Source organism: Oncorhynchus kisutch, linkage group LG29, assembly GCF_002021735.2.
Source record: "Oncorhynchus kisutch isolate 150728-3 linkage group LG29, Okis_V2, whole genome shotgun sequence".
Taxonomy (NCBI): domain Eukaryota; kingdom Metazoa; phylum Chordata; class Actinopteri; order Salmoniformes; family Salmonidae; genus Oncorhynchus; species Oncorhynchus kisutch.
The window spans coordinates 3857707-3883312 of record NC_034202.2 but is presented as its reverse complement, the minus strand read 5'-3'; the positions used below and the strand labels follow the sequence as shown (position 1 = coordinate 3883312).

The following is a 25606-nucleotide window of genomic DNA, read 5'->3' as shown; positions in this document are numbered from 1 at the left end:
ACCTTGAACAGGAAAGGCCCTCAGACCAGATGGACAGAGTTTGCACTTTTGGGACTACTCAGTACTCTACTGCTTCCACTGCGCCAGGAAGCTCAATCAAGTGCAGCTTAAAGTATTTGAAAGAAAACAAGTACTACTTGAAGTGAGTCTTATATGGATTGAGTGTGGTTGATGCTTAGGATGGGTTGTGGTGGTAGGTCCAGTACAGTACAGACCTCCGTGCTGGCAGAGGAAGGTGTGGTTGCTGATGGGCCCTGGCTCAGTGAAAGTGTTGAACTTGTTCAGCCACTCTCTGGAGATGTAGAACTGCAGCAGGCTTGGCTCCTTCATGCTAGCTAAATCCACCACCTTCTGCCTCTCCCTCACCGACTCCTCACTGCTCTTCCTGTGGACACACACACACACACACACACACAGATTACAGGCAACATACATACACACACACACGGATTACAGGCAACATCCGCACTGAGCTAAAGGGCAGAGCTGCCGCTTTCAAGGAGCGAGAATCTTATAAGAAATCCCGCTATGCCCTTCGACGAACCATCAAACTGGCAAAGCGTCAATACAGGACTAAGATCGAATCGTACTACACCGGTTCTGACGCTCGTCGGATGTGGCAGGGCTTGAAAACCATTTGTCTACAAAGGGAAGCACAGCTGCGAGCTACCCAGTGACACAAGCCTACCAGGCGAGCTAAATTACTTCTATGCTCGCTTCGAGGCAAGTAACACTGAAACATGCATGAGAGCATCAGCTGTTCCCGGACAACTGTGTGATCACCGTCTCCGTAGCCGATGTGAGTAAGACCTTTAAACAGATCAACATTCACAAGGCCGCAGGGCCAGATGGATTACCAGGATGTGTACTCTGAGCATGCGCTGACCAACTGGCAAGTGCCTTTACAGACATTTTCAATCTCTCCCTGTCTGAGTCTGTAATACCAAAGTGTTTCAAGCAGACCACCACAGTGCCTGTGCCCAAGAACACTAAGGTAACCTGCCTAAATGACTCCTGACCCGTAGCACTCACGTCTGTAGCCATGAAGTGCATTGAAAGGCTGGTCAGGGCCCAAATCAACACCATCATTCCAGAAACCCTAGACCCACTCCAATTTGCATACCTCCCCAACAGATCCACAGATGATGCAATTTCTATTGCACTCCACACTGCACTTTCCCACCTGGACAAAAGGAACACCTATGTGAGAATGCTGTTCATTGACTACAACTCAGCGTTCAACAGCATAGTGAGCTCAAAGCTCATCACTAAGGTTAGGACCCTGGGACTAAACACCTTCCTCTGCAACTGGATCCTGGACTTCCTGACGGGCTGCACAGACTAATCAACCGTTGAGCATTTTGCTCAAAATTGCTACAGAAAAAAAGAAAAAAGATCAAGAAGATTAACGAAAGCATAAAGATGTTGATGAAGAAATGCTGTTTTGAGTTAGAAATGTAACACTCTAGAGTACTAAAGCATCGCAAGTTGAGGGATTTTCACAACAGTAGCCAGGCTATAAAGAGTCTATTGTCCTGCTAATACGATTCATTTGCATGATGGGTTACATACATTCTTTATTGTAACCACAATGTCACACATAATTTGTATCTACCTTTCCAATTACTTTTAGAGTTTGGGAATTACCAATGTGCGCTTTCTTTTTAGTTACATTGTTTTAGTTCGAAAGTGCAGACTTTATTCTTGAAATTATTGTTTTATGTAGGATGCTACATTTTTGACCAGTTGCAATTGTAAGTAGGCCTAAAAAAATCCTACTTCTATTAGGCTGTTAAGCTTCATAGCCTACCTCAGCCAGTTAAGTTATTTCATATAGATCTAGGCTCCCAAGAAATAGACTCCAATTAAGCCCTCTTGTTGTTTGTAAAGTCAAATTCAAAATTGAAAAGGTACTCGCTGAGCTATCTTTTTTTGCAAGTGCATGGCAACAGCCGGATAAGATGAGGAAAAAGAAGAAGGAACCCACACACTTGATCGTATCACTGATCTTTAATAAGCTTTACGTATCCTTATGTAGACCCTAGCCACACCCACATCCGTTCCACAGATCGAAAGGGGTTGGAGGCGAAGGAAAAACAAAGTGCTACCAATTATAACAATATGCATTTCATGAATATTCAAATAAAGTGGGTACATAAAACGTATTAAACACGTCTGTAAAACTGCAATGAGGACATCGGTCTACTACACCTGTTGAATCCGGTGCATGTGACAAATAAAATGTGATTTGATTACGCATGTTAGCTCAAAGATTGGCAGATGCCGATATTGATCTGGTATGGATGGTTTCATCTTACCGTCCAAATGCATTGTATGCAACCGGCAATACACACGTATCCTTCTTGGACCGGTTCGTACCTAAAACATTCTCCATTCAGGCTGCAAAGGCGTCGATTTCCTCTTTAACTAGATCGAATAGCGAGAAGGCAGAAGAGAAAAAACAACTGAAAGTATGTGTACTATCTTAAAGAAACACCATTTTCCACCACCATGCTAGTGGCTAATGCTACTTCCTGATGTTGCGCCCTGTGTTCCAGACAGGGGTAAACAACAGAATGCTGCAACCCGATCGGCTGAACGCAACATTCGTGACTAGCATTCCTAGCCACTTTAGCATGGTGGTGTTTCATAAAGAAAGTATGCATATTTTCCCAGTTTTTTTTACCACCTTCAACCATTCAATCTAGTTGAGGAAATTGACGCCTTTGCAGCCTGAATGGATCATGTTTTAGGTATGAACCAGTCCACGGGGATAGGAGTGGATTGATGGCTGCATACAATGCATTTGTAAGGTAAGATGGAAAAGACTCAAATCGCCATCTGCCTGCATGTATGCACAGACACAGGCCCACACAAGCACATGTGTATACACACACACACACACACACACACACACACACACACACACACACACACACAAAATCAAATACTCAATATTCAGTTCAACCAAACATTAAAACATTTAAAGTGTTCTAACATAATGAAGGTTGAAGTCTCACCTGTAGAAGAGGACATAGGCCTCAGCATTCTGCACCACAGTCTCATGGACCTCCGTTACATACTGGTCATCAAACTCGTACCACTGACCATTAATCACGTTCTGACAGTACGCTATGTAGTGACCACCTAGGAGTGAGGGGAAGAGAGAGAGAGAGAGAGAGAGAGAGAGAGAGAGAGAAAATAGGAGGAGAAAGACAGAGGAAGAGAGAGGGGGGAGGCAGTGAAAAAGAGGTTGATTAATGGAATTGCAGAAATGTAGATAGTAAGCTATGAAGAAAACACCCAAAACACTAAGACTATGCTGCGGTGAATCACAACCAATATCAGCCAAACAAACATGTCAAAAATAGCTGGAGGGAGTCTTTAATGTTAGGTAATTCAGTCAAGGGTCACCCACTGCCTGCGGTGCCATGGTGACAGATAACGGACAGCAGGTCATAGGTGGTGATCTGAGAAGGGCTGTCCTTGGCCAGGAAAGGTCGGAGTTCGAGGCCCTCCAATGGGAAGGCCACGTGGCTGTTGATCTTGAAGGAGTACATCACCTCGTGGCGAAAACGTTTCAGGTGGATGCACAGGATCTGAACACAGAATTTTCTTTCAGGAAAAATATAAGGTGGTTCCATTTGATTTCGATCACTTTTTGACTGCACCCCTTTTGATTTGAATGAAACCTTTGAGATATTTGCTCAGAAAGTGACTTTTTGGAACTGATAAATGTACTAAAATTGAAATTTCTACTTTGGGAAAGTACCACAAAGATGGTTGGAGGTTTACACATCAGAGAATGTTGACTTGAGTGGGAATATCAGTTGTTTTAAATTACACTGTTAATCTTCCATAGGAAACCTATTGAAACCATAGATATATAGATAATTGAATAGACACTCCCATTTAAAGAGCCACTGAACACGCCGATTGGCACGTGTGTTATTCTGTTGCTCATAAGAAAAACTAGACTTCAGTCTGGTAGGTGAAAAAATTGCGCAACTAACACATCCTCGGCCAAAACGTAAACTCAAGAAATCTGTAATTAATTTGTTTTGAGATTCATTCTGGGGATTTTGAGAAAGTGAAATAGCCTTCCGTGTCTACAGCGTCTCATGGGGATAAACATCTTTAACCAAACCGATCCCCAGAATGAATCTCAGAAGTTGCTCAATTTTACTTTAACTAGGGTGTTTAGTGCAGTATTTCAGTAAAAAAAATGTGCAATGTGTTGTCTTATGTAAAAAAGTCGGAACTGCTGGGCAGGTCTGTCTCACTGTCTATGCTATTGGATCGAGAGCAATCACAGCAGCTGTTCACCCCATGTTAGTGGGCAAATGGACATTGTCAAATCAAAACTCAATCTTATTTTACCCATTGTGACGCACAGATGTTCCAAACTCCGTTTTAGACCAGACTGACTGTGACCAAAATGATTCTGTTTATGTTTTGTAGTAAATTTTGACACTAGAATAACGGTTCCTGACTCATATCGATGCCATGAAAGGATTTGTTGGTTTTTAAAGGCAGTCGCTCTTTAAGTTGATATTCAATAGTGGTGGACCGGCAGCAATCTTTGTGGTAGTAACTGGAAGTTTAAAATTCTATTCTATTTAAAATGTGAATTGTGTACAAGCAATTTCTTCTTTTTTTTTACCCCTTTTTCCGAACCCAATTTTGTGGAATCCAATTGGTAGTTACAGTCTTGTCTCATTGCTGCAACTCCCATATGGACTGAGGAGAGGCAAAGGTCGAGATCCACGCGTCCTCCGAAACACAACTCAACCAAGCCGCACCGCTTCTTGACACAATGCCCGCTGAACCGGAAAGCCACCATACACCTGGTGACCGTGTCAGTGTGCATGTCCCCGGCCCGCCACAGGAGTCGCTAGAGCGCAATGGGACAAGTACATCCCTGCCAGCCAAGCCCTCCCCTAACGACGCTCGGCCAATTGTGCGCCGCCCCATGGGTCTCCCGGTCGCAGCCGGCTACGACAGAGTCTGGACTAGAACCAGGATCTCCAGCTAAGACCACCAACTTAGACCACCGCGCCACTCGGGAGGCCTTACTGAATTATATTTCTTTAATTGAAATGACATCCACCCTGTATTGAAGTATGCTGTCTCTCAACCGATGGCGGGCACAACACAAACACCTCAGATTATGTAAATTAGGGTCTAAATGACAAAAATTAAAGAGTTGATGCATTTTTTGACAATTTATGTTAAAAGGTAAAAATAGTAAATCATTTGTCTTAACCGACAAACTACAGACTGGGGTCATTTTGATATACTGTATAAAAACCTGCTAATGGTATACAAAGTCTGCCAATGGTATAAATACTTAACAGAACTGCAATACAGAACTCTACACAGACAGCTGTAACAGTGTGTATTCCCCAATAAGTAGTTATTCAGGGTAAATCCATTGTTTCACGTCAGATGGCGTCACTCCTACATGACGCTCGTCACTCAACCGATCAATCTTGTAGGACGTGGAACTCATCTCTAAAAAACAAGATTTTGCTCATCCGCCTAACATTACTTCCTAATTCTGAAAATCCCTCTGCTCACAGTAGCTATGATGTACTGGCTCCTACGACAAACCATGCACTCTGGATATGCTGATCAAACTTTCCCCAGCTAGCAGCCTAGTGCAAGCTTTTTTGAATGGCCATACGTAGCTAGTTTGACAGCTTGTTGAAAAAGTTGTACGACACCAAAGTTATGGGACTGCTCTCTGAAATCAGCATCTATCTGACTGACAGATGGCACCGTGCCTCGCTACTTTGTAACATTTGGCCAATGCGATAACGTCGCAGAGACCAGTTATTTGTGCTGTAGAAGTCAGCACACTATCACGGCAGAACAGATATCATGAAAACGAATTTATGCATAGCTAGAACTTCACTACACTAGCTAGAGGGAGTGTTCAGCATTGAGTGTGTGAACTGGCATTGTTAGCATCCCTGCCTTTCCTTCCATATGGATTGATTTGAGACTGGTTCAGCCAGCAAGAAGACAGTAGCATTGGCAAGCAAATTTTTGTGCACCACCACAAAACACCTTAGCTAGATGAAGAATTAGGTAGTGAAGACTTTCTCATGACAAATATATATTGCAAGTTATCAGACAGATCAGTGCAGACGGTCATTGCGCTATCTGATGTGAGACAATGAAAAAAATATTTATTTTAATGTAGGTTTCTCTGGAGACAATATTATCTTATACATATCATCAGAGGGTAGAGGGAGACCTGTTGCAGCATGAGTATGTCCGTGTACAAAATCTAAATGACCTTATATATACACAGTGCATTCGGAAAGTATTCCAACCCCTTGACTTTTTCCACTATGTTACGTCACAGCCTTATTCTACAATGTATCAAATAGTTATTTCCTCATCAATCTACACACAATACGCAATAATGCCAAAACAAAAACTGTTTTTTAGAAATGTGTGGATTTATTTAAAAAACCAAAAACAGAAATACCTTATTTACATAAGTATTCAGACCCTTTGTTATGAGCCTCAAAATGGAACTCAGGTGCATCCTGTTTCCATTGATCATCCTTGAGATGTTACTACAACTGTATTGGTGTCCACCGGTGGTAAATTCAGTTGATTGGACATGATTTTGGAAAGGCACACAGACTGAGCAATTGGGGGAGATGGGATTTGGTCAGGGAGGTGACCAAGAACCCGATAGTTACTCTGATTGAAGCTCCAGAGTACCTCTGTGGAGATGGGAGAGCCTTTCAGAAGGACCAACATCTCTGCAGCACTCCACCAATAAAGCCTTTATGGTAGAGTGTCCAGACGGAAGCCACTCCTCAGTAAAAGGCACATGACAGTCCTCTTGGAGTTTGCAAGGGGAAGATGAACGGAGCAAAGTACAGAGAGATCCTTGATCAAAACCTGCTCCAGAGCGCTCAGGACCTCAGACTGGGGTGAAGGTTCACCTTCCAACAGGACAACGACCCTAAGCACACAACCAAGACAAAGCAGAAGTGGCTTCAGGACAAGTCTCTGAATGTCCTTGAGTTGCCCAGCCAGTAGCTGTGCAGCAACACTCCCCATCCAACCTGACAGAGCTTGAGAGAATCTGCAGAGAAGAATGGGAGAAACTCTCCAAATACAGGTGTGCCAAGCGTTGTAGCACCCTACCCAAGAAGACTGGAGGCTGTAATCGCTGCCAAAAGGTGCTTCAACAAAGTATTGAGTAAAGGGTCTGAATACTTATGTAAATGTGATTTCATTTATTATCAAACTGGTTTTTGCTTTGTCATTATGGGGTATTGTGTGTAGATTGATGAGGGAAAAAACAATTTAATCAATTTTAGAATAAGGCTGTAACGTTAAAAAAAATTGGGAAAAGTAATGGGGTCTGAATACTTTCCGAATGCACTGTATATGCTTAGTTGCAGTCAAAACAGCTGACAAGTCAGTCAGTGGTATGAATTATTGGTAGAACTGTAACACAGAAACCAGCTACCATCCATGTATACATATAGAAGAAAAATCCTATAATATATGTGCAACGTATGATATTTGGGTGCTATTACATTTGGTTGGAAGTGACTGAGGATTCTGGCTTTTTGAAGCATCCTGCCATAGGCCCTGCCACCACTGATTTTTTCAAACAGCACCTAGCTACTTTTAAAAATGTATTTGGAACTTTTAGCAACTTTTGAAAAAGTGACAAATGCTAAAATGCACACATTTTCCCTCTAAATGACACAAAAAACGATTTTCTCTGTCACACACTCAGTCACAACACACGTGCCTGGCTGCAAAAGAGCATTGTGAGTGACGTTAGCAGCAGGCGCTCAGCTCACGTGAAAGGTAGCTACGTTCCACTTCATTTGTACAGACACAGAATCGTCTGTGTTTTTCTGTGGCTTGGTGGTGACCTAACAATCGTTTGTGGTGCTTTCTCTGTAAATCCTTTTTGAAATCAGACACTGTGGCTGGATTAACGAGAATTGTATCTTTAAAATGGTGTAAAATACTTGTATTGCTTGAGGAATTTTATTATGAAGTACTATGGCAATGGCCATTGCGGAGCATTGTTCGCTACTAGCATGCGACCGTTTCGCCTTACAGAGCTGCCTTTTCAGATTCTGTGGAAGCAACAAACTTCCAAGTGCACTGAAATGATTAGGGGAGTACTGGCTGGATGAGTCCACTGATGTCAGTGTCTTGAAATACCTGGGTGTGGTAATTCGGTATTTCAGTTCTAAAAAAGAACTTGTGTCCACATTTCTCGGGATGGTTGAATTGGAGGGGAGCGATGCCAGATCAATAGCAAAGGCGGTAGTTACGTTTCTTGAGAACCTTAAAAAAGAGAATCTTCAGGGTATTGGCACTGATAATGCGTCCGTGATGACTGGGGTGCACAAGATTTGAAAGGAAAAATGTGCATTGCCCAAATTTCCCCTGTGTGTGCCATTCTGTACAATAGGCTGACAGTCCAGCATCCAAAGAAACCATCCCTAGGAGTGTTGAGTACTTAATCAGGGAAACCTACAACTGGTTTTACGTTTCCCCAAAACGGCACGAGGCGTACAAAGCAGTGTATAACACCATTAATTGTGTCCAGAAACCCCTGCAGATCACCGAAGTGTGTGCCACACGTTGGCTATCGATTGAGCCTGCGGGAAGAACTGAAACTCCAATTTGAGTTGACCAAGGCCAGTGAGCATTGCTATATGGTGGATGTGCTCCACACCATGTCCATGGGCAAGACCAACTATGTCTACCTGACATTCTTGAAATCAATCCTGTCTGACGTACAAGTTGCAGTGAAGTCATTTGAGGTAGAGCAAACAGATCCTGTCAAGCTTTTGGACAATCTGGTATACCTCTTAATATCAATTTGCAGCAGAGAATTCAACCCTATGGCAAAAATTGATGTCCTGAATGATGCCAATGATGGACATCTCAGTCCATCACTATTCCTTGGGTACCTTTTCGAAGGCACGTTGTACCAACTGAGGACAAAAAGGTAATATGGAGACAGTGCATCAACTACATTGTTGCTTTAAGCAAGGAGCTGCAAACGCAAGGCTTACCAGACAACCTGGAAGCCTTGCGAAACATGGCCTTGTTCAGTGTTAAGGAAACGCTAAACGCCTCAAACAATTGATCAAATTGTTTCCCAATGGAAAAACATGTTTAGGTGGGACTCAACTGAAAATAAAGTCGAGTTTTGAAGTGAAGTGAATAACTACACGGACTCTTCCGTGTCAAATCCATTTGAAGAACCTTGCCAAGCTGAGCTCGCTGCCCTCTCCTTGCCACACTCAAATTCGGAGGTTGAACGGCTGTTCAGCCAAATGAGTGTGTTCAAGTCAAAGTTAAGAAATAGAATGTCACTGCACACTCTCAACTCCATACTCCTCGTGCGGTATGGACTGAAGCTGCCTGGTGATACCCGTTACCAGCATAAACTACCAAGTGAAGTTCTGCAGCAGTTTGGCACCACAGCAGCGTACAGCTTTAAGGCCACTCCATCCTCTACTGCTGGTTCCAGCTCCGTGACAATGCAGTTGGACAGTGAAGATGAAGTGGATTTCCTTGCCAATCTATGATTCATCATGTTTACAGTTTGTAAGCAAGGAGTGGACTTTCTGGAACTGGTGGAGAGACACAGCTGATGGTGGTAGTGTGCACTGCAGTGTGAGCGAGAACAGTGGCAATATCTGGAGGAAACCATTGAGCAGCTAGCCAGCCAAGCAGCACAACAACCTGGAGAGAGCTGGAGAGAGATGCCTAGTGCACACATCAGTATTTGAGTTGAGCTGCTTGTTCAATAAGATAGCATATATACCTTGTTATTAGCTTGTACCTATAATTGTTGGTCAGTTCGGTATTATGTTAATGACTTCTTATGGCTGGAGGGCAGTATTGAGTAGCTTGGATGAATAAGGTGCCCAGAGTAAACTGCCTGATACTCAGGCCCAGAAGCTAAGATATGCATATTATTAGTATATTTGGATAGAAAACTCTGAAGTTTCTAAAACTGTTTGAATGATGTCTATAACAGAACTCATATGGCAGGCAAAACCTGAGAAAAAAATCCAACCAGGAAGTGGGAAATCTGAGGTTTGTAGTTTTTCAACTCTTTGCCTATCGAAGACACAGTGTAAATTTGGTCCAATTGCACCTCCTAAGGCTTCCACTAGATGTCAACAGTCTTTAGAACCTTGTTTCAGGCTTCTACTGTGAAGGGGGAGTGAATGGGGGCTGTTTCAATCAGGTGTCTGGCTGAAGGCCATGAGCATTTCTAAAGACATACGAATTGTCCGGTTGGAACATCATTGAAGATTTATGTTAAAAACATCCTAAAGATTGATTATATACATCGTTTGACATGTTTCTACGGACTGTAACGGAACTTCTTGACTTTTCGTCTGGACCTAGTGCTCGTGCCTCATGAATTTGGAATTGTGAACTAAAAGGAGGTATTTGGACATAAATTATGGACTTTATCGAACAAAACAAACATTTATTGTGGAACTGAGAATCCTGGGAGTGCATTCTGATGAAGATAATGAAGGGTAAGTATTTATAATGCTATTTCTGACTTCTATTGACTCCCCAACATGGAGGGTATCTGTATGGCTTGTTTTGGTGCCTGAGCTGTACTCAGATTATTGCATGCTGTGCTTTTTCCGTAAAGCTTTTTTTGAAATCTGACACAGCGGTTGCATTAAGGAGAAGTTTATCTATAATTCCATGCATAACACTTGCATCTTTACTCAATGTTTATTATGAGTATTTCTGTATATTGATGTGGCTCTCTGCAAAATCACCGGATGTTTTGGAAGCAAAACATTACTGAACATAACGCGCTAATGTAAACTGAGATTTTTGGATATACATATGAACTTTATCGAACCAAACATAAATGTATTGTGTAACATGAAGTCCTGTGAGTCTCTTCTGATGAAGATCATCAAAGGTTAGTGATGAATTTTATCTATATTTCTGCTTTTTGTGACTCCTCTCTTTGGCTGGAAAAATGGCTGTGTTTTTTTGTGACTAGGTGCTGACCTAACATAATCGTTTGGAGTGCTTTCGTCGTAAAGCCTTTTTTGAAATCGGACACTGTGGTGGGATTAACAACAAGTTGATCTTTAGAATGGTGTATAATATTTGTATGTTTGAGGAATTTTAATTATGAGATTTCTGTTTGAATTTGGCGCCCTGCCTGTTGTCATATCGATCCCGTTAACCGGATTTCAGCCGTAAGAATACACTGCTTAAAACTATAATTGTTCAGAATGTGTAGGTTTACTAGTTAAAAAGAAAATAAATAAATAGTAAAAAAAATGTAATCTGATCATATAAAATGTGTTGTGTTTATGATTTTTTACAAATAATAATGTGATAATAAACAAAGCAATCTAAACTAACAAATGTCAAATCATATTTTTCAACGAGATGGCCAGTCAATTTGATCAATGTCATTGTGTATTCTACGTAATGACGCAGTTTTACGTTATTACGTAATGACGTCATCACGCAATTACATCACAACGTCATTTATCAAATTTTAGCAACATTTCCTCTAGCAACTTCCCCTGAAAATTAGCAACACTGCCTGCCACTCCCAATTTTTCATTAACAGCGATGCTAATGCTGACTGTGGGGTATACAGTGGGGCAAAAAAGTATTTAGTCAGCCACCAATTGTGCAAGTTCTCCCACTTAAAAAGATGAAGCCTGTCATTTTCATCATAGGTACACTTCAACTATGACAGACAAAAACGAGAAAAAAAAAAAAGAGAAAATCACATTGTAGGATTTTTTATGAATTTATTTGCAAATTATGGTGGAAAATAAGTATTTGGTCAATATAACAAAAGTTTCTCAATTCTTTGTTATATACCCTTTGTTGGCAATGACAGAGGTCAAACGTTTTCTGTAAGTCTTCACAAGGTTTTCACACACTGTTGCTGGTATTTTGGCCCATTCCTCCATGCAGATCTCCTCTAGAGCAGTGATGTTTTGGGGCTGTTGCTGGGCATCACGGACTTTCAACTCCCTCCAAAGATTTTCTATGGGGTTGAGATCTGGAGACTGGCTAGGCCACTCCAGGACCTTGAAATGCTTCTTACGAAGCCACTCCTTCGTTGCCCGGGCGGTGTGTTTGGGAAGATGGCATAGCAGTTCAGACGTCTTTTGTCCTCGTCTTGTCGTGTCCCGTATATATATATATATATTTACAACTTTTTTCACATACATTTTTTTTTACATTTTCCATCAACTCATCTTCAAAACACTCTCCAGCAACCCGCCTCACCAATTTATATTTATAAAAAAGTATTATTTACCTCAAATCTGTAATCTTCCAAGAAGCTTGCCAAGGCTAGCTTTTTCAAGCAGAAATTTGCTTCCTGCAACACTAACTCAAAAGTTCTGGGACACTGTAAAGTCCATGGAGAATAAGAACACCTCCTCCCAGCTGCCCACTGCACTGAAGATAGGAAACACTGTCACCACTGATAAATCCACACACAATTGAGAATTTCAATAAGCATTTTTCTACGGCTGGCCATGCTTTCCACCTGGCTACTCCTACCCCGGTCAACAGCACTGCACCCCCAACAGCAACTCGCCCAAGCCTTCCCCATTTCTCCTTCTCCCAAATCCGTTCAGCTGATGTTCTGAAAGAGCTGCAAAATCTGGACCCCTACAAATCAGCCGGGCTAGACAATCTGGACCCTTTCTTTCTAAAATGATCTGCCGAAATTGTTGCCACCCCTATTACTAGCCTGTTCAACCTCTCGTGTCGTCTGAGATTCCCAAAGATTGGAAAGCAGCTGCGGTTATCCCCCTCTTCAAAGGGGGGGACACTCTTGACCCAAACTGCTACAGACCTATATCTATCCTACCATGCCTTTCTAAGGTCTTCGAAAGCCAAGTCAACAAACAGATTACCGACCATTTCGAATCTCACCATACCTTCTCTGCTATGCAATCTGGTTTCAGAGCTGGTCATGGGTGCACCTCAGGCACGCTCAAGGTCCTAAAAGATATCTTAACCGCCATCGATAAGAAACATTACTGTGCAGCCGTATTCATTGATCTGGCCAAGGCTTTCGACTCTGTCAATCACCACATCCTCATCGGCAGACTCGACAGCCTTGGTTTCTCAAATGATTGCCTCGCCTGGTTCACCAACTACTTCTCTGATAGAGTTCAGTGTGTCAAATCGGAGGGTCTGCTGTCCAGACCTCTGGCAGTCTCTATGGGGGTGCCAGAGGACCGACTTGGACCGACTCTCTTCTCTGTATACATCAATGAGGTCGATCTTGCTGCTGGTGAGTCTCTGATCTACCTCTACGCAGACGACACCATTCTGTATACTTCTGGCCCTTCTTTGGACACTGTGTTAACAACCCTCCAGGCAAGCTTCAATGCCATACAACTCTCCTTCCGTGGCCTCCAATTGCTCTTAAATACAAGTAAAACTAAATGCATGCTCTTCAACCGATCGCTACCTGCACCTACCCGCCTGTCCAACATCACTACTCTGGACGGCTCTGACTTAGAATACGTGGACAACTACAAATACTTAGGTGTCTGGTTAGACTGTAAACTCTCCTTCCAGACCCATATCAAACATCTCCAATCCAAAGTTAAATCTAGAATTGGCTTCCTATTTCGCAACAAAGCATCCTTCACTCATCCTTCACTCATGCTGCCAAACATACCATCCTACCAATCCTCGACTTTGGCGATGTCATTTACAAAATAGCCTCCAATACCCTACTCAACAAATTGGATGCAGTCTATCACAGTGCAATCCGTTTTGTCACCAAAGCCCCACATACCACCCACCATTGCGACCTGTACGCTCTCGTTGGCTGGCCCTCGCTTCATACTCGTTGCCAAACCCACTGGCTCCATGTCATCTACAAGACCCTGCTAGGTAAAGTCCCCCCTTATCTCAGCTCGCTGGTCACCATAGCATCTCCCACCTGTAGCACACGCTCCAGCAGGTATATCTCTCTAGTCACCCCCAAAACCAATTCTTTCTTTGGCCGCCTCTCCTTCCAGTTCTCTGCTGCCAATGAGTGGAACAAACTACAAAAATCTCTGAAACTGGAAACACTTATCTCCCTCACTAGCTTTAAGCACCAACTGTCAGAGCAGCTCACAGATTACTGCACCTGTACATAGACCACCTATAATTTAGCCCAAACAACTACCTCTTTCCCAACTGTATTTAATACATTTATTTATTTTGCTCCTTTGCACACCATCATTTGTATTTCTACTTTGCACATTCTTCCACTGCAAAACTACCATTCCAGTGTTTTACTTGCTATATTGTATTTACTTTGCCACCATGGCCTTTTTTGCCTTTACTTGGCCATAGTGGAGTTTGGAGTGTGACTGTTTGAGGGTGTGGACAGGTGTCTTTTTTACTGATAAAAAGTTCAAACAGGTGCCATTAATACAGGTGACGAGTGGAGGACAGAGGAGCCTCTTAAAGAAGAAGTTACAGGTCTGTGAGAGCCAGAAATCTTGCTTGTTTTGTAGGTGACCAAATACTTATTTTCCACCATAATTTGCAAATTAATTAATAAAAAATCCTACAATGTGATTTTATGGATTTCTTTTCTCATTTTGTCTGTAATAGTTGAAGTGTACCTATGATGAAAATTACAGGCCTCTCTCATCTTTTTATGTGGAGAACTTGCACAATTGGTGGCTGACTAAATACTTTTTTGCCCCACTGTATAAATAAATAAAAACTAAGCCACATTTTTGGTCAAAGTCTCTCAGGATCAATGGATGAATACATCACTTTTTGTCAATAAAATTAAGTACATTTCACATTTTGGTGTACTACCCCTTTAAATTAAATGGCAGTCGTTTTTACCACATAAATATGACAAAATGAATATTTACTTAAAAATTCCGCTAATTAAAATAAAACCAAAATCTAATTATGGTAAACTAGCTTTTTAGCACTAATGTGGTTTGTACTTTGGAAAAAAGCTGCACATTATATAAAGGGAAAATTTCAGTTCCACAGGGAACGCAAATTAAGTGTTTACAAAAATAACAGTCTGTTTCGGTTATTTCTTATTTTAGACAACATTAAACTACATGTCTAATGCAGCTTTGATAAGAAAGAAGCAGATATTTAGCTTTGATTGTTGCATTTTTTCAATAGTTTCTTCTGGGATCAAAATGTTGATAGTTGATGTGCAAAATATCTCAGCAGCTTGAGGGTTAAAAAAAAAACATTTCAAGAAATGATCAGATAGTTTGACAACCCTGTTTGTAAGCTTTTAAATAATATCAAATTCAATCATTAATATGTTCCAGTGATGAAGACATGGATGTCTTTTGGTATGTTGGGGTATGAAAAATGGGTTTACTTTGAGCACCTCCCCTGAATGTTTGGACATATAGGTCCACAATGTCACTTTCTGACCACTTCTACCATAGAATACGTATGGAAAGTGTTGTTCAAATCAAAAAGGGTGCAGTCAGAATGTGATTGAAATCAAGTGGAACGACCCTATACGACCCTATAGATAGAACGACCCTATACGACCCTATAGATAGAACGACCCTATAGATAGAACGACCCTATACGACCCTATAGATAGAACGACCCTATAGATAGAACGACCCTATAGATAGAACGACCCTATACGACCCTATAGATAGAACGACCCTATAGATAGAACGACCCTATAGATAGAACGACCCTATAGATAGAACGACCCTATAGATTTCCTGAAAGAAAATGTTTCATAAAAAAATCAAGGAAATGTCACAACTTAGGCATCTTCAATCACTTTGATAAGGTAGTTTTATCTTCTATGCAGGATGTCAAAGTATGATATAATAGAAGCCGTTACCTCAGGTAGCCGAAGTACTTTGCAATATTTTACACCATTTCTCAATCTGGAAGGTAAGTGAAAAAGTATTCAAATGTATGTAGGGTTGTTTTACCAACTAGACATATTGATCTTCTAATGCTAAAATGATCAACAAATTCCACAAATACTTACTTTTTACACCTTTCACAGCTGTACATGTTGTCCCCTGCAAAACAATGAATGAAGAAATGACTGACCATTTATTTCATGTTCTGATTAGGAATGGATCATACAGCTGAAATCTAGGCATCTTATTAGACAACAACTTTATCGTGACTAGTTTACCTTTGAGCTCATCAGCGGCGAAGAAGGCAGCGAGGCAATCCTCCAGTGTGACCATAGGACCCCAAAACCAACTGGGGATACAGGACACCACAAACCTGCAGAGGGGGGGGGGGGGGGCATGGGAGGGGGTGAATACATAGTAAGCACAATGCGGCTGTTACATATACTTTCATACTTGTTACAAGACGGATACATAGATGACGTTGGAACTGTGAATAGCCGGCCGGACAGAGAAAGACAGCGCTGACTAGCTACTTGTTTGAGAGTCCACTACAAGTCGGCAGGGGAGGAAGAAGTGAGGCAGAGGCTCGATTCTCTATCCCCTTCCCCAGCACCCCCAACCCTCCAGCCCCATCCCCCTACCCCCAGCTCCCTCACCTGCGTATGGAGTCCATGATGTAGGTGATCCAGCCCTGGGAGCCGTAGACGTCCAGAGATACCCCGGTCTTGGCTGGGAGGTTCTGGTGGATGGAGGAGTGTAGCTTGGCCAGGTCCTCCTTACCTGGGATGGGCAGGGACAGGTCCTGGAAGGTCTCCACTGTGGTCGACACCTATAGGGGGAGAGGAGAGATGAGGAGGGAGAAGAGAGGGGACAGCCAGAGCGAGCGAGAGATGGTTTTAACAATCTGAAATGATAATCCAAACAAGCAGAATCCATCATATTCATGGATAAAGTAGGATCAAGTTTAGGCATAAGAACATGTGGTAAAATGTCTACAAATTACAACACGTCAATGTTCAATATGAATGTAACAGTTTTGTGAGGTTTCAATAGAAGAAGTGGAGCTGAGTTATGTAAATGGCGCACCCTTGTGCTACGACACATGACACACAGCTCACCCTGTCACAAGTCAGACACTGGACCAGGCTGAGGATTGAGCCGTCGAAGATGTCTGAGATGACGCTGCGGTAGTGAGACTGCTTCTGCTTCTTGGCACCCAGGAACAGCTGGGCTGTGGAGGATGGGAAACATAGTTTGTGTATGAGGGGGTAGAGTGTGTGTGTGAGAGAGTGAGCGTACTTGACAGTGTGTATCTGTGTGTGTCGGTAGACTGCGTGACAGAATGTGTGTCTGTACGTGTATGTGAATTGTCCAGAACCCCCATACCTTTCTTAAAAGAGTATTCGGGCCCTGCAGAGCGGAAGGGGCTGGAGCGAGTGGGGCTGGGGGAGAGTTTAGGGTGCAGTTCCTGGACAGTACGGACGGGGCTGCAGGGGCGAGACTGGGGGCGCTTCTGCATCGATGCCTCATTGTCTGGCTCTGGGTAGAGGTGGGTAGGAGAGGGAGAGGGGACTTGTAGAGATTAGTCACACATCACTACAACAGGTCTCTCCACATACAGAAACACAGAGATACACACACATAGTTGCTCACGCACACACTTACATATATTTTTAGATGTTCTACTTCCACCATTACCAGGCCCGTACCTGGAGTGCTGTTGCTCTGCGTCTGCACCTGTGTCTGACTCGGAACCTGTGGCCTAGGGCTAGGGGGGGTCCCCTCCTCCTCCTCCGCTCCCCTCTCCAGACCACCCTCTTCAGCCACTGTCGTATCCACATCAGCGTCCTCGTCCATCTCCTGGGAGCCCCTGTGGAGGGGCGAGCCCAACACCCTTTTCTCCTTCAGCCTCTCTTTCTCTGAGATGGGCCCACCTGTGCCAACCCCTCCGCCCGTGCCTGTCCCCCCTCCTCCAACTCTCGGCCCCACCCCACACTCGTCCTGAATGAGCAGCTCGGGCTCCCCCAGTCCCCCTCCCTCCCCCCGGTCGCTGCTGGCGCCTGAGTCGCAGGAGAGGAACTCGTCCTCAGAGGGGGAGCGGTCGCCCCCATCCCTCCTCTCATCCCCCTCCCCTCCCCCACCACACTCTGCCTGTGGCTCTTTGAGCTCCTCGTGGAGCTGGTCCATCAGACAGCGCAGGAACTCCTGGGTGTCCTACAGTAGAAAACAGAGGGAGAGTGTGCTGAGCAGTCCTATACACTGAGACGTGTGTGTGTGTGTATAGTGAGGACAGTATTGTATGAATGTTCCCTGCAGCTCCTAGGGACAGACAGAGACAGCCATTGAGACACACAGGCGTAACCACACACAGGCTTAACTCAACACCATTTTAGATTGAGATAAATGGACAAAGCCAAACAAGTGAAATACACACAATCCCATTCCAACATCCCAATCAATCCAACATTTCATCGTCTTGGCACCACACTTCAAGATGCCAATCAGCTACACAACAATCAATCAACCAATCCAATTTCATTGTCCCCAAAGGGAAATTCAATTTGAGGTAACAGGGGTGATTTGGGGGGGGGGGGGGGGTGAGAGGGGACATAGGGAGAGGTGGGTTAGGTCAGGGAGAGGTGGGTTAGGTCAGGGGTCAGAGAGAGGGGTTGGGGCATTGGTTTGTTCCCTACCTGCTGGGAGCTTGCCCCTACCTGCTGGGCGTAGCCACGGAACATGGGGTTGACCAGCTTGATGCCCTGGGACAGACTGGTGGGGACTACGTAACTGGGCCTGGAGCAGAGAGAATAGAGAGAGAGGAAAGAGAAAGTCTGTTTTTTCTTCTATTACATAAATCAGACAGTATCTTGCTGCATTCTTGGATATCATCTTATGAATCTCTATTGCAAAAATGTGCACACTGAGAGGTACTCTACAGAGAGATAGGGGGCGGCAGGGTAGCCTAGTGGTTAGAGCATTGGACTAGTAACCGGAAGGTTGCAAGTTCAAACCCCCGAGCTGACAAGGTACAAATCTGTCGTTCTGCCCCTGAACAGGCAGTTAACCCACTGTTCCTAGGCCGTCATTGAAAATAAGAATTTGTTCTTAACTGACTTGCCTAGTTAAATAAAGGTCAAATAAAAAATAAAAAGTACTGTAACAGAGATAAGAAATATAGTGTCATGTGTGTGTATAGTACCGTTTCTTGTGCCAGAGCTCAGAGATGAGTTTCTGGTAGCTTTTGCACAGTGCAGGCTTTTTGTCAGTCCGCACCAGTCCACTGCAGTCCAGGAAGAACTGAGTGAGAGGAGGACTGGAGAGGAGAAGAAAGAAAGAAAGAACTGATCAGTCTATGTTCAAATCTATGAAAATGAATACAATCCCTTCTGCTGAGATGAAGGTACACATACACATGCTCGCTCACACACAAACATTTTAGTGACAGGTCTCAGAAACATGTCAATCTATCTGCCATAAATCCCTGGACTAATGAGGAAATAAGACAGGAAGTGAGCTCACCAGTTGGACAGGGCTTGAAGGGCTGCGTTCATGTAGCAGGAGTTACCAATATTCTTCATCCCTGTCAAACCTTTGAGAGGATGAGATGTAGGTTAAAAAACACTCTAATAACATCATACAGGTATATTTATAACATTAGGACTATATGGTAAGGCCACTCCACTGCGTTTATACCTAACATTTGGAGAACATGCATGACACAGACCCTGTCAGTTAATGATGAACTTCAGTCTATTACCGTTACTTTAATGGATCTGGTACCTGGTCTGGTACCTATTCTTAGGCTCAAAAACAATTATATTTCTCCTAACCCTGATCATCTGGCTCTCAGATCATTTGGGAGGTCTCTGCCCAAATCAGCTTGGCATAATTCACTAAGGAATAGACCTGCAAAGCCTGTCAAAGGATGAAAGAACCAATTCTACAGAGTTCTAGACCTTGACAGCTGGCTTTTGCCTGATTGATGTTACATTTGTAACATAATATGTTAATTTAAGCTGCAGATCATATTTGATAGCTATGATTGTGTCATCATAAAGATAAAAACACAATGATGTAACGCTAAGGGTATCAGTTTAACTGTGATATGCTGGACTATAGTTTTTACTGTTATTGAATAGATCCCATGACGTTGAGAGAAGGGGGTCTGAGGTTACCTCTGGGTTTGAGCACATCCTCCTCTGACTCTGACCACTCTTCTTCGGCTACCGCGATAGGGACTGCTTTCAACGGGTGGTGGTGACTCATTGGTTGATGAACTGCATCCTGGGAAATTAAGTAATTGTTAAAAACAACAAATAATGACATCAGTGCCTGCCTGTGGAAAGCCAATTACACAATATATTAAAAGAACATAGGCTGTATTTCATCTCACAAATGTAAATTGTGCGCTAATCAAAATTAAACAGAATAGTTTAGTAAAACGTTATATTAAATAAATGCTTTATATATAGTGTATAATACAGTAATCATGAATAGTTTGTTCATGTTTACTAATGAAAGATATGGTGGCGTTACCCATATTTGATATAGGGCCCATCCCAAATAGCGCCCTATTCCCTATATTGTGCACTACTTTTGACCAGAGCCCAAATGGCACGTAAACATAGTATAGTTGACTATAATTCAGCTGACCTTTGTGCGATGGCGTACCTGGTGTTCCTTAGCTTTACAGTGGTGGGGAGTGTGTGTGGCAGACATTGTAGGTACAACTGCAGGCCTCTGCTCCAGAAACACCTCCCTCTCACACACATAGCACCAGATCCTGAAAGTGGTCAGGTTCACCGTCAGGTTGTGTTTATTTGCCTTGGGGGATGAGCACACACACACACACACACACACTAAGCTTTGAAAAAAAACGTTGTTGCATGCTTTCTAGAAATGGCATCTCTCACTACCCAAGGAAAAAAAAGCTCTGTGAAAAACTCACCTGTGCATGTAGGGTGCTGTGGTCGGAAAAGGTTTCTCCACAGCCAACATATTGACACTCGCTCTGACCAAGAGAAATACATGAGAAATAAACATCTATGGGGTAAAAACTAAAATATGTATAATCCATCTGAAAGAGTGTTATAAAAGTGTCATAATAACACATCCTGAGAATTATGTCATGGCCTTTGAATCTATTTCAAAATATTTTGAGGAAAAACAGACCTACAGAAAACCCCTGTTTACCTGCAGACAGGCCCAGAGGTTGGGACCTCCCACTCCACATGACAGGCAGGATCCCTTCAGAACAGGACAACAAAAAAACAGTATTAGACAACAATCTAGGCTGAAAAACAATCATAGAGCACCATCTCCTATGTGATTGTCTTCAAAAAATGTTGACCTTTTGTGAAGGCAAATCTAGAAGATGTGATTCAAAACTAAAAGACATGCATGACTTGTCACAAATTGCATCCATTCCATACATATTGCAGAAGCTTGACGCAGTCGCTCTTGAAACCATTCATGCTCACCTTGGATTTCTGCAGAAGCTCCTCCTTGGTTACCTCCCCGATGGAATTCAGGTGGGGACAAATGTCCCCCTGGTCACTCATGTCTGTTAAACTTCTTCTAAAGATCAAATAATAAACAAAAAGGCATTCATCTATGACAGCTACACTTCAATCAAGGTGTGTGTCTACTAACTCTACAAGTCAGCTATTACAGAATGTATGGAGGATTCATGATTGGAGGGAATTCAGCTAACAATGAAGCTCTTTGATTTAGCTAGCCGGCTACTCTACTCACTCAAACAAAGCTTTGAACTTGAAATCATATGGAACAATGCAACAATTCACTGTTGGGTTGTTCCATATGATTTCAATCACTTTCTGACTGCACCCCTTTTCATTTGAAAGAAACCTTCCATACATGTTTGCCCATGGTAGAAGTGGTCAGAAAGTTACTTTTTGGACGTGAATGCTAAAACATTCAAGAGATTGAGGTGCTCAACGTTTTAATCACTAGCAAATATATCATTTGAAAGATTACAAACAGGGTTGTCCAACTATTTTCTGATTGTAATTTTTTTTAAAACTTTTAACGTTAATTATCTAAAAATGTGTGAACTACGATTTTTTTCATTTTCATATTTGTTTTAGCTTAGACCCTATTTACAGCTTCTGAGGTGTTTGTGATGGGCCCGCCATCGGCTGAGACACAGCATACTCTTGCGTAATGGGAGGATATGGCTGATAAATGTACAAAATTTAATCTTTGAAATAGTACCACAACGATAGTAGGTCCATACATCAAGAGTATGTTCACTTGCAATGGAATATCCATTGTTGTAAATTAAACTGGTCATCTTCCATAGGTAACCTACTGAAATATTGATCATTTAATAGACATTACCATTCAAGTAGTACATTCAATGGTGGGTGGATGGACGGCTATCTTTCTGGTAGTAATTGGACGTTTTAATGCCATTTAAAATGTTAATGGTGCACCAGCTAAATTGCAGTGGTCTGAAGGGATAGGTCCATCTATGAATAACATTTCACTGATTGAAATAACACCCACCCTGTATTCAAGAGTATGCTGTGTCTGATGACGGCACATCACAAACACCTGAGCTGATGTAAAATAGGGCTAAAATACAACATTTGTGAGTTTAAAAAAAAAGTCAATTGATGTCAAAGGTGAAATAACCAAAAAATATATACATTTCAAGAAAACATAGAATAGTTTGTACACTTTCAAATTAAATCAAACTCAACCGTTTGATATTAAACTAAAACTCAACCAGAGTCTTTCTGAATTTGTTTTTTTGTCGAACCACCTGCAACTGGAAACTGACATTTCTAAGATACTTTTTTTCACCGAATCGAGTATAGCCAAGAACATGTTAGATGAAAAATCTATGTCGGCGGTTCGTATGGGGCTTTCCTGTAATGGACACCAAAAGTCTTTGTTTATCCAATGCTGTATATAAACCCTGGGATTGTAGATACTATGTATTGGCCATTGAGAGGCTTTGAAGCCACCGGTCGGCCATTATGCCCATTCCCAGTATGAGCCGTAGACATTCATAAATGCATTGCTATAGCTTCCAAAATATTGTTTTAAGACGGTGAGGGAGTGCCAAGCTGGAGGCACGGTGGATTCAACACATCGCCCCCAAAAACTCATCTAGTGTCCCCGAACACCTGTGTGTAAACAGAAGACGGATGCCACAAGTGATGTCGCTGAAAAATACTATTGTTTCTAGAACCGTACGGTAATTGGCATTTGAGAATCGATTCACTGTAGACGGAGTATTTGACTGCCAGCCAATTCGCTTTATGAAAGGTCCTTGGACTATAAGGAGTAAAGTCAGTCTCCTTTAGTCCTTTATTGGGCTAGTGTACAATCTGTTGTTACCAAATTGGGTCAACTTTGAGCATCTCAAACTCTTGAATGCTTTGGCATTCCGGTCCAAAAAGTAACTTTCTGACCACTATTACCATGGCCGGTCAAACATGCATGAAAAAGATTTCGTTCAAATCAAAACGGGTGAAATCAGAAAGTGATTGAAGTCATAACGTCAACCCTGTAGCTAACTGCCTGACATTCCTTGCGCATTCTAGAAATTGGTGATCAATTAATTCATCATCTAGCTACCGCATATCAGCCAACATAGGCATATTGTTTCAGAATTAAATCAAAGACGAGACAACATTTTTCTGCACTTTGGTTTGGCCACAGAGCCACCGAAATAACAGCTCTGTTGCAAACTTGAAGGCCTTGTTTTCCTCTCCAGAATAGCATCATACATTAAGGATGACAACAAATACATGCTTTGCCGGAATTATATTTACCAACACCAGGCGATGTCAGAACAGTTCATTTACCTGAAAACTTCCGTTAAAGATAGCCAAAAAGTAAGTTAACGTCTAACTAGTGATTGTACGCCAGCTAGCTGTTGAAACGTGAATGTACTACTGTTAGCTGCTGGTGCTGCCGTCGTACAGATTGGTTTTACGTCAGTGTTGTTATGCACAATGTCAGTAGGAACAGGAGCTATGGGGGGTGATAAGGGACATATATAAGCCTAAGCAACGGTACAACCTGACATGACATGATACCAACGCCTTACAGGCTGACTACACCGCTAGCATCACGTGTGTTGCAAAATACATTTAGAAATCTATATTATAAAAATATTGCTCCCACACTGCTCGCCAACGAATGTCTGCGTTGCCAAGCGCTAAAATAGAAGTCAGTTCTATTTGTGAAGCAGATCACGTTGCAAGTCCTGCCTCTCCTGTCTCCTCATTGGTTTATAGAAGCAGGTACCCGTGCCATCTGCTCATTGGTTATACCCACGTGGGTGACTAAAAGACGAACGAGGTCGGTGGCATTAATGCACCTAATTTATGAATGTTGCCAATTGCAATATAAAGTCCGGAGAAGAAAAAGCCAAGAAGAAGGTGAGATGACTAGAAATGATTCGGTTGACCGTTTTATGTTTGGATTAATTGTCATAGTAGAGGACCTTGTCCATTTCAGGTAAAATAACAACTCAATGTTTATATCCCAGGACAAATTAGTTAGCAACAGCAGGCTAGCTCAATGGGACAAATTAGCTAGCAAGTGCAAGCTATCCCTGCTATACCTGTCCCCAAATTAATGTAATTGCTTCAGTTTGTTTTGATATTTTAACCTGCGTGTTGTAATCACGTTTAGTGTGGGGGACAAAATGAATGCATGCACGATGGCGCATGCACGCAACCAGTTTGGGTTCCGTGTTACACGGCTGGTCCCAGCCCAACAGCGCGATCAAAACCACCTTCCTTAGCGTTGGTCTCATTGTTGAAAGAGCCTAGTCTTTGCTTTCTTGACTACTTATTATTGCATTTCCCTCCAAAACTATGCATTTTGGAGGGAAATTATATTATAGGCTCTCACAATAAATTGTTATGTATGCTACTTGGCAAATAAATTAATTAAATATGTAAAGAAATTATGCAATCAAACTGTTTTATTATGTAATCCATTTTTTTTTTACTGGACATGTGTGCAACAAAAATTCAACATTCACATTTTGCTACTTTCTGTGAAGTCTACGCATACAATTTGATGCATACATCCGATTTAAGCACTGCAACTGCCTCTGCAACGCAAACGTAGCATCCCAAAAACACAGTCGGTGTGTTCAAAGCGCTACTGACGCCTGTGTAACGGATGTGAAACGGCTAGCTAGTTAGCGGTGGTGCGCGCTAAATAGCGTTTCAATCGGTGACGTCACTTGCTCTGAGAACTTGAAGTAGTGGTTCCCCTTGCTCTGCCAGGGCCGCGGCTTTTGTGGAGCGATGGGTAACGATGCTTCGTGGGTGACTGTTGTTGATGTGTGCAGAGGGTCCCTGGTTCGCGCCCGGGTATGGGCGAGGGGACGGTCTAAAGTTATACTGTTACATCTGCATCGCGTGTTAATGAAAATCATAATGTGCATAGTTTATAGTTATATTAATTAAATCTCAACCATAAATGTTAGAAATGTACAATTTTTCCTGTGCCACATCAGTTTACAGAAATACTCATCATAAGCTTCGATAAAAGATACAAGTGTTATGCACAGAATTATAGATATACTTCTCCCTAAATGCAACCGCTGTGTCAGATTTCAAAAAAGCTTTACAGCAAAAGCAAACCATGCAATAATCTGAGTACAGTGCTCAGACACAATACAGATA

The 25606-nt window shown here is 42.4% G+C and overlaps 1 protein-coding gene across 9 annotated transcripts in view; it reads right to left on the bottom strand.

Annotated features, from left to right (window-relative positions):
- The window catches only part of LOC109873805 (ubiquitin carboxyl-terminal hydrolase 20), a 67847-nt gene extending 43932 nt beyond the window's left edge, over window positions 1-23915 (bottom strand). For 4 of the 9 annotated variants that reach the window (XR_004206196.1, XM_031809570.1, XM_031809569.1 and 1 more), the window contains exons 1-19: window positions 23765-23915; window positions 21407-21503; window positions 21120-21173; window positions 20875-20937; window positions 20580-20750; window positions 20102-20210; window positions 19446-19515; window positions 19126-19239; window positions 18620-18719; window positions 17636-18140; window positions 17313-17465; window positions 17045-17157; window positions 16583-16755; window positions 16205-16299; window positions 16052-16085; window positions 15899-15944; window positions 3419-3599; window positions 3021-3147; window positions 216-385 (exon numbers count right to left, since the gene is read on the bottom strand). Coding sequence is in view for 7 of the 9 variants with exons in the window: in XM_031809570.1 (XP_031665430.1) it covers window positions 216-385; window positions 3021-3147; window positions 3419-3599; window positions 15899-15944; window positions 16052-16085; window positions 16205-16299; window positions 16583-16755; window positions 17045-17157; window positions 17313-17465; window positions 17636-18140; window positions 18620-18719; window positions 19126-19239; window positions 19446-19515; window positions 20102-20210; window positions 20580-20750; window positions 20875-20937; window positions 21120-21173; window positions 21407-21487 (2359 nt within the window). In the remaining 2 variants the exon portion in view is untranslated. Of the gene's footprint in view, window positions 1-2; window positions 107-215; window positions 386-3020; window positions 3148-3418; window positions 3600-15898; window positions 15945-16051; window positions 16086-16204; window positions 16300-16582; window positions 16756-17044; window positions 17158-17312; window positions 17466-17635; window positions 18141-18619; window positions 18720-19125; window positions 19240-19445; window positions 19516-20101; window positions 20211-20579; window positions 20751-20874; window positions 20938-21119; window positions 21174-21406; window positions 21504-23764 lie in introns of those variants that run through there. The other 5 variants (XR_004206198.1, XM_031809572.1, XM_031809571.1 and 2 more) reach the window with 5 other exon arrangements.
- Between the last annotated feature and the right edge of the window lie 1691 nt (window positions 23916-25606).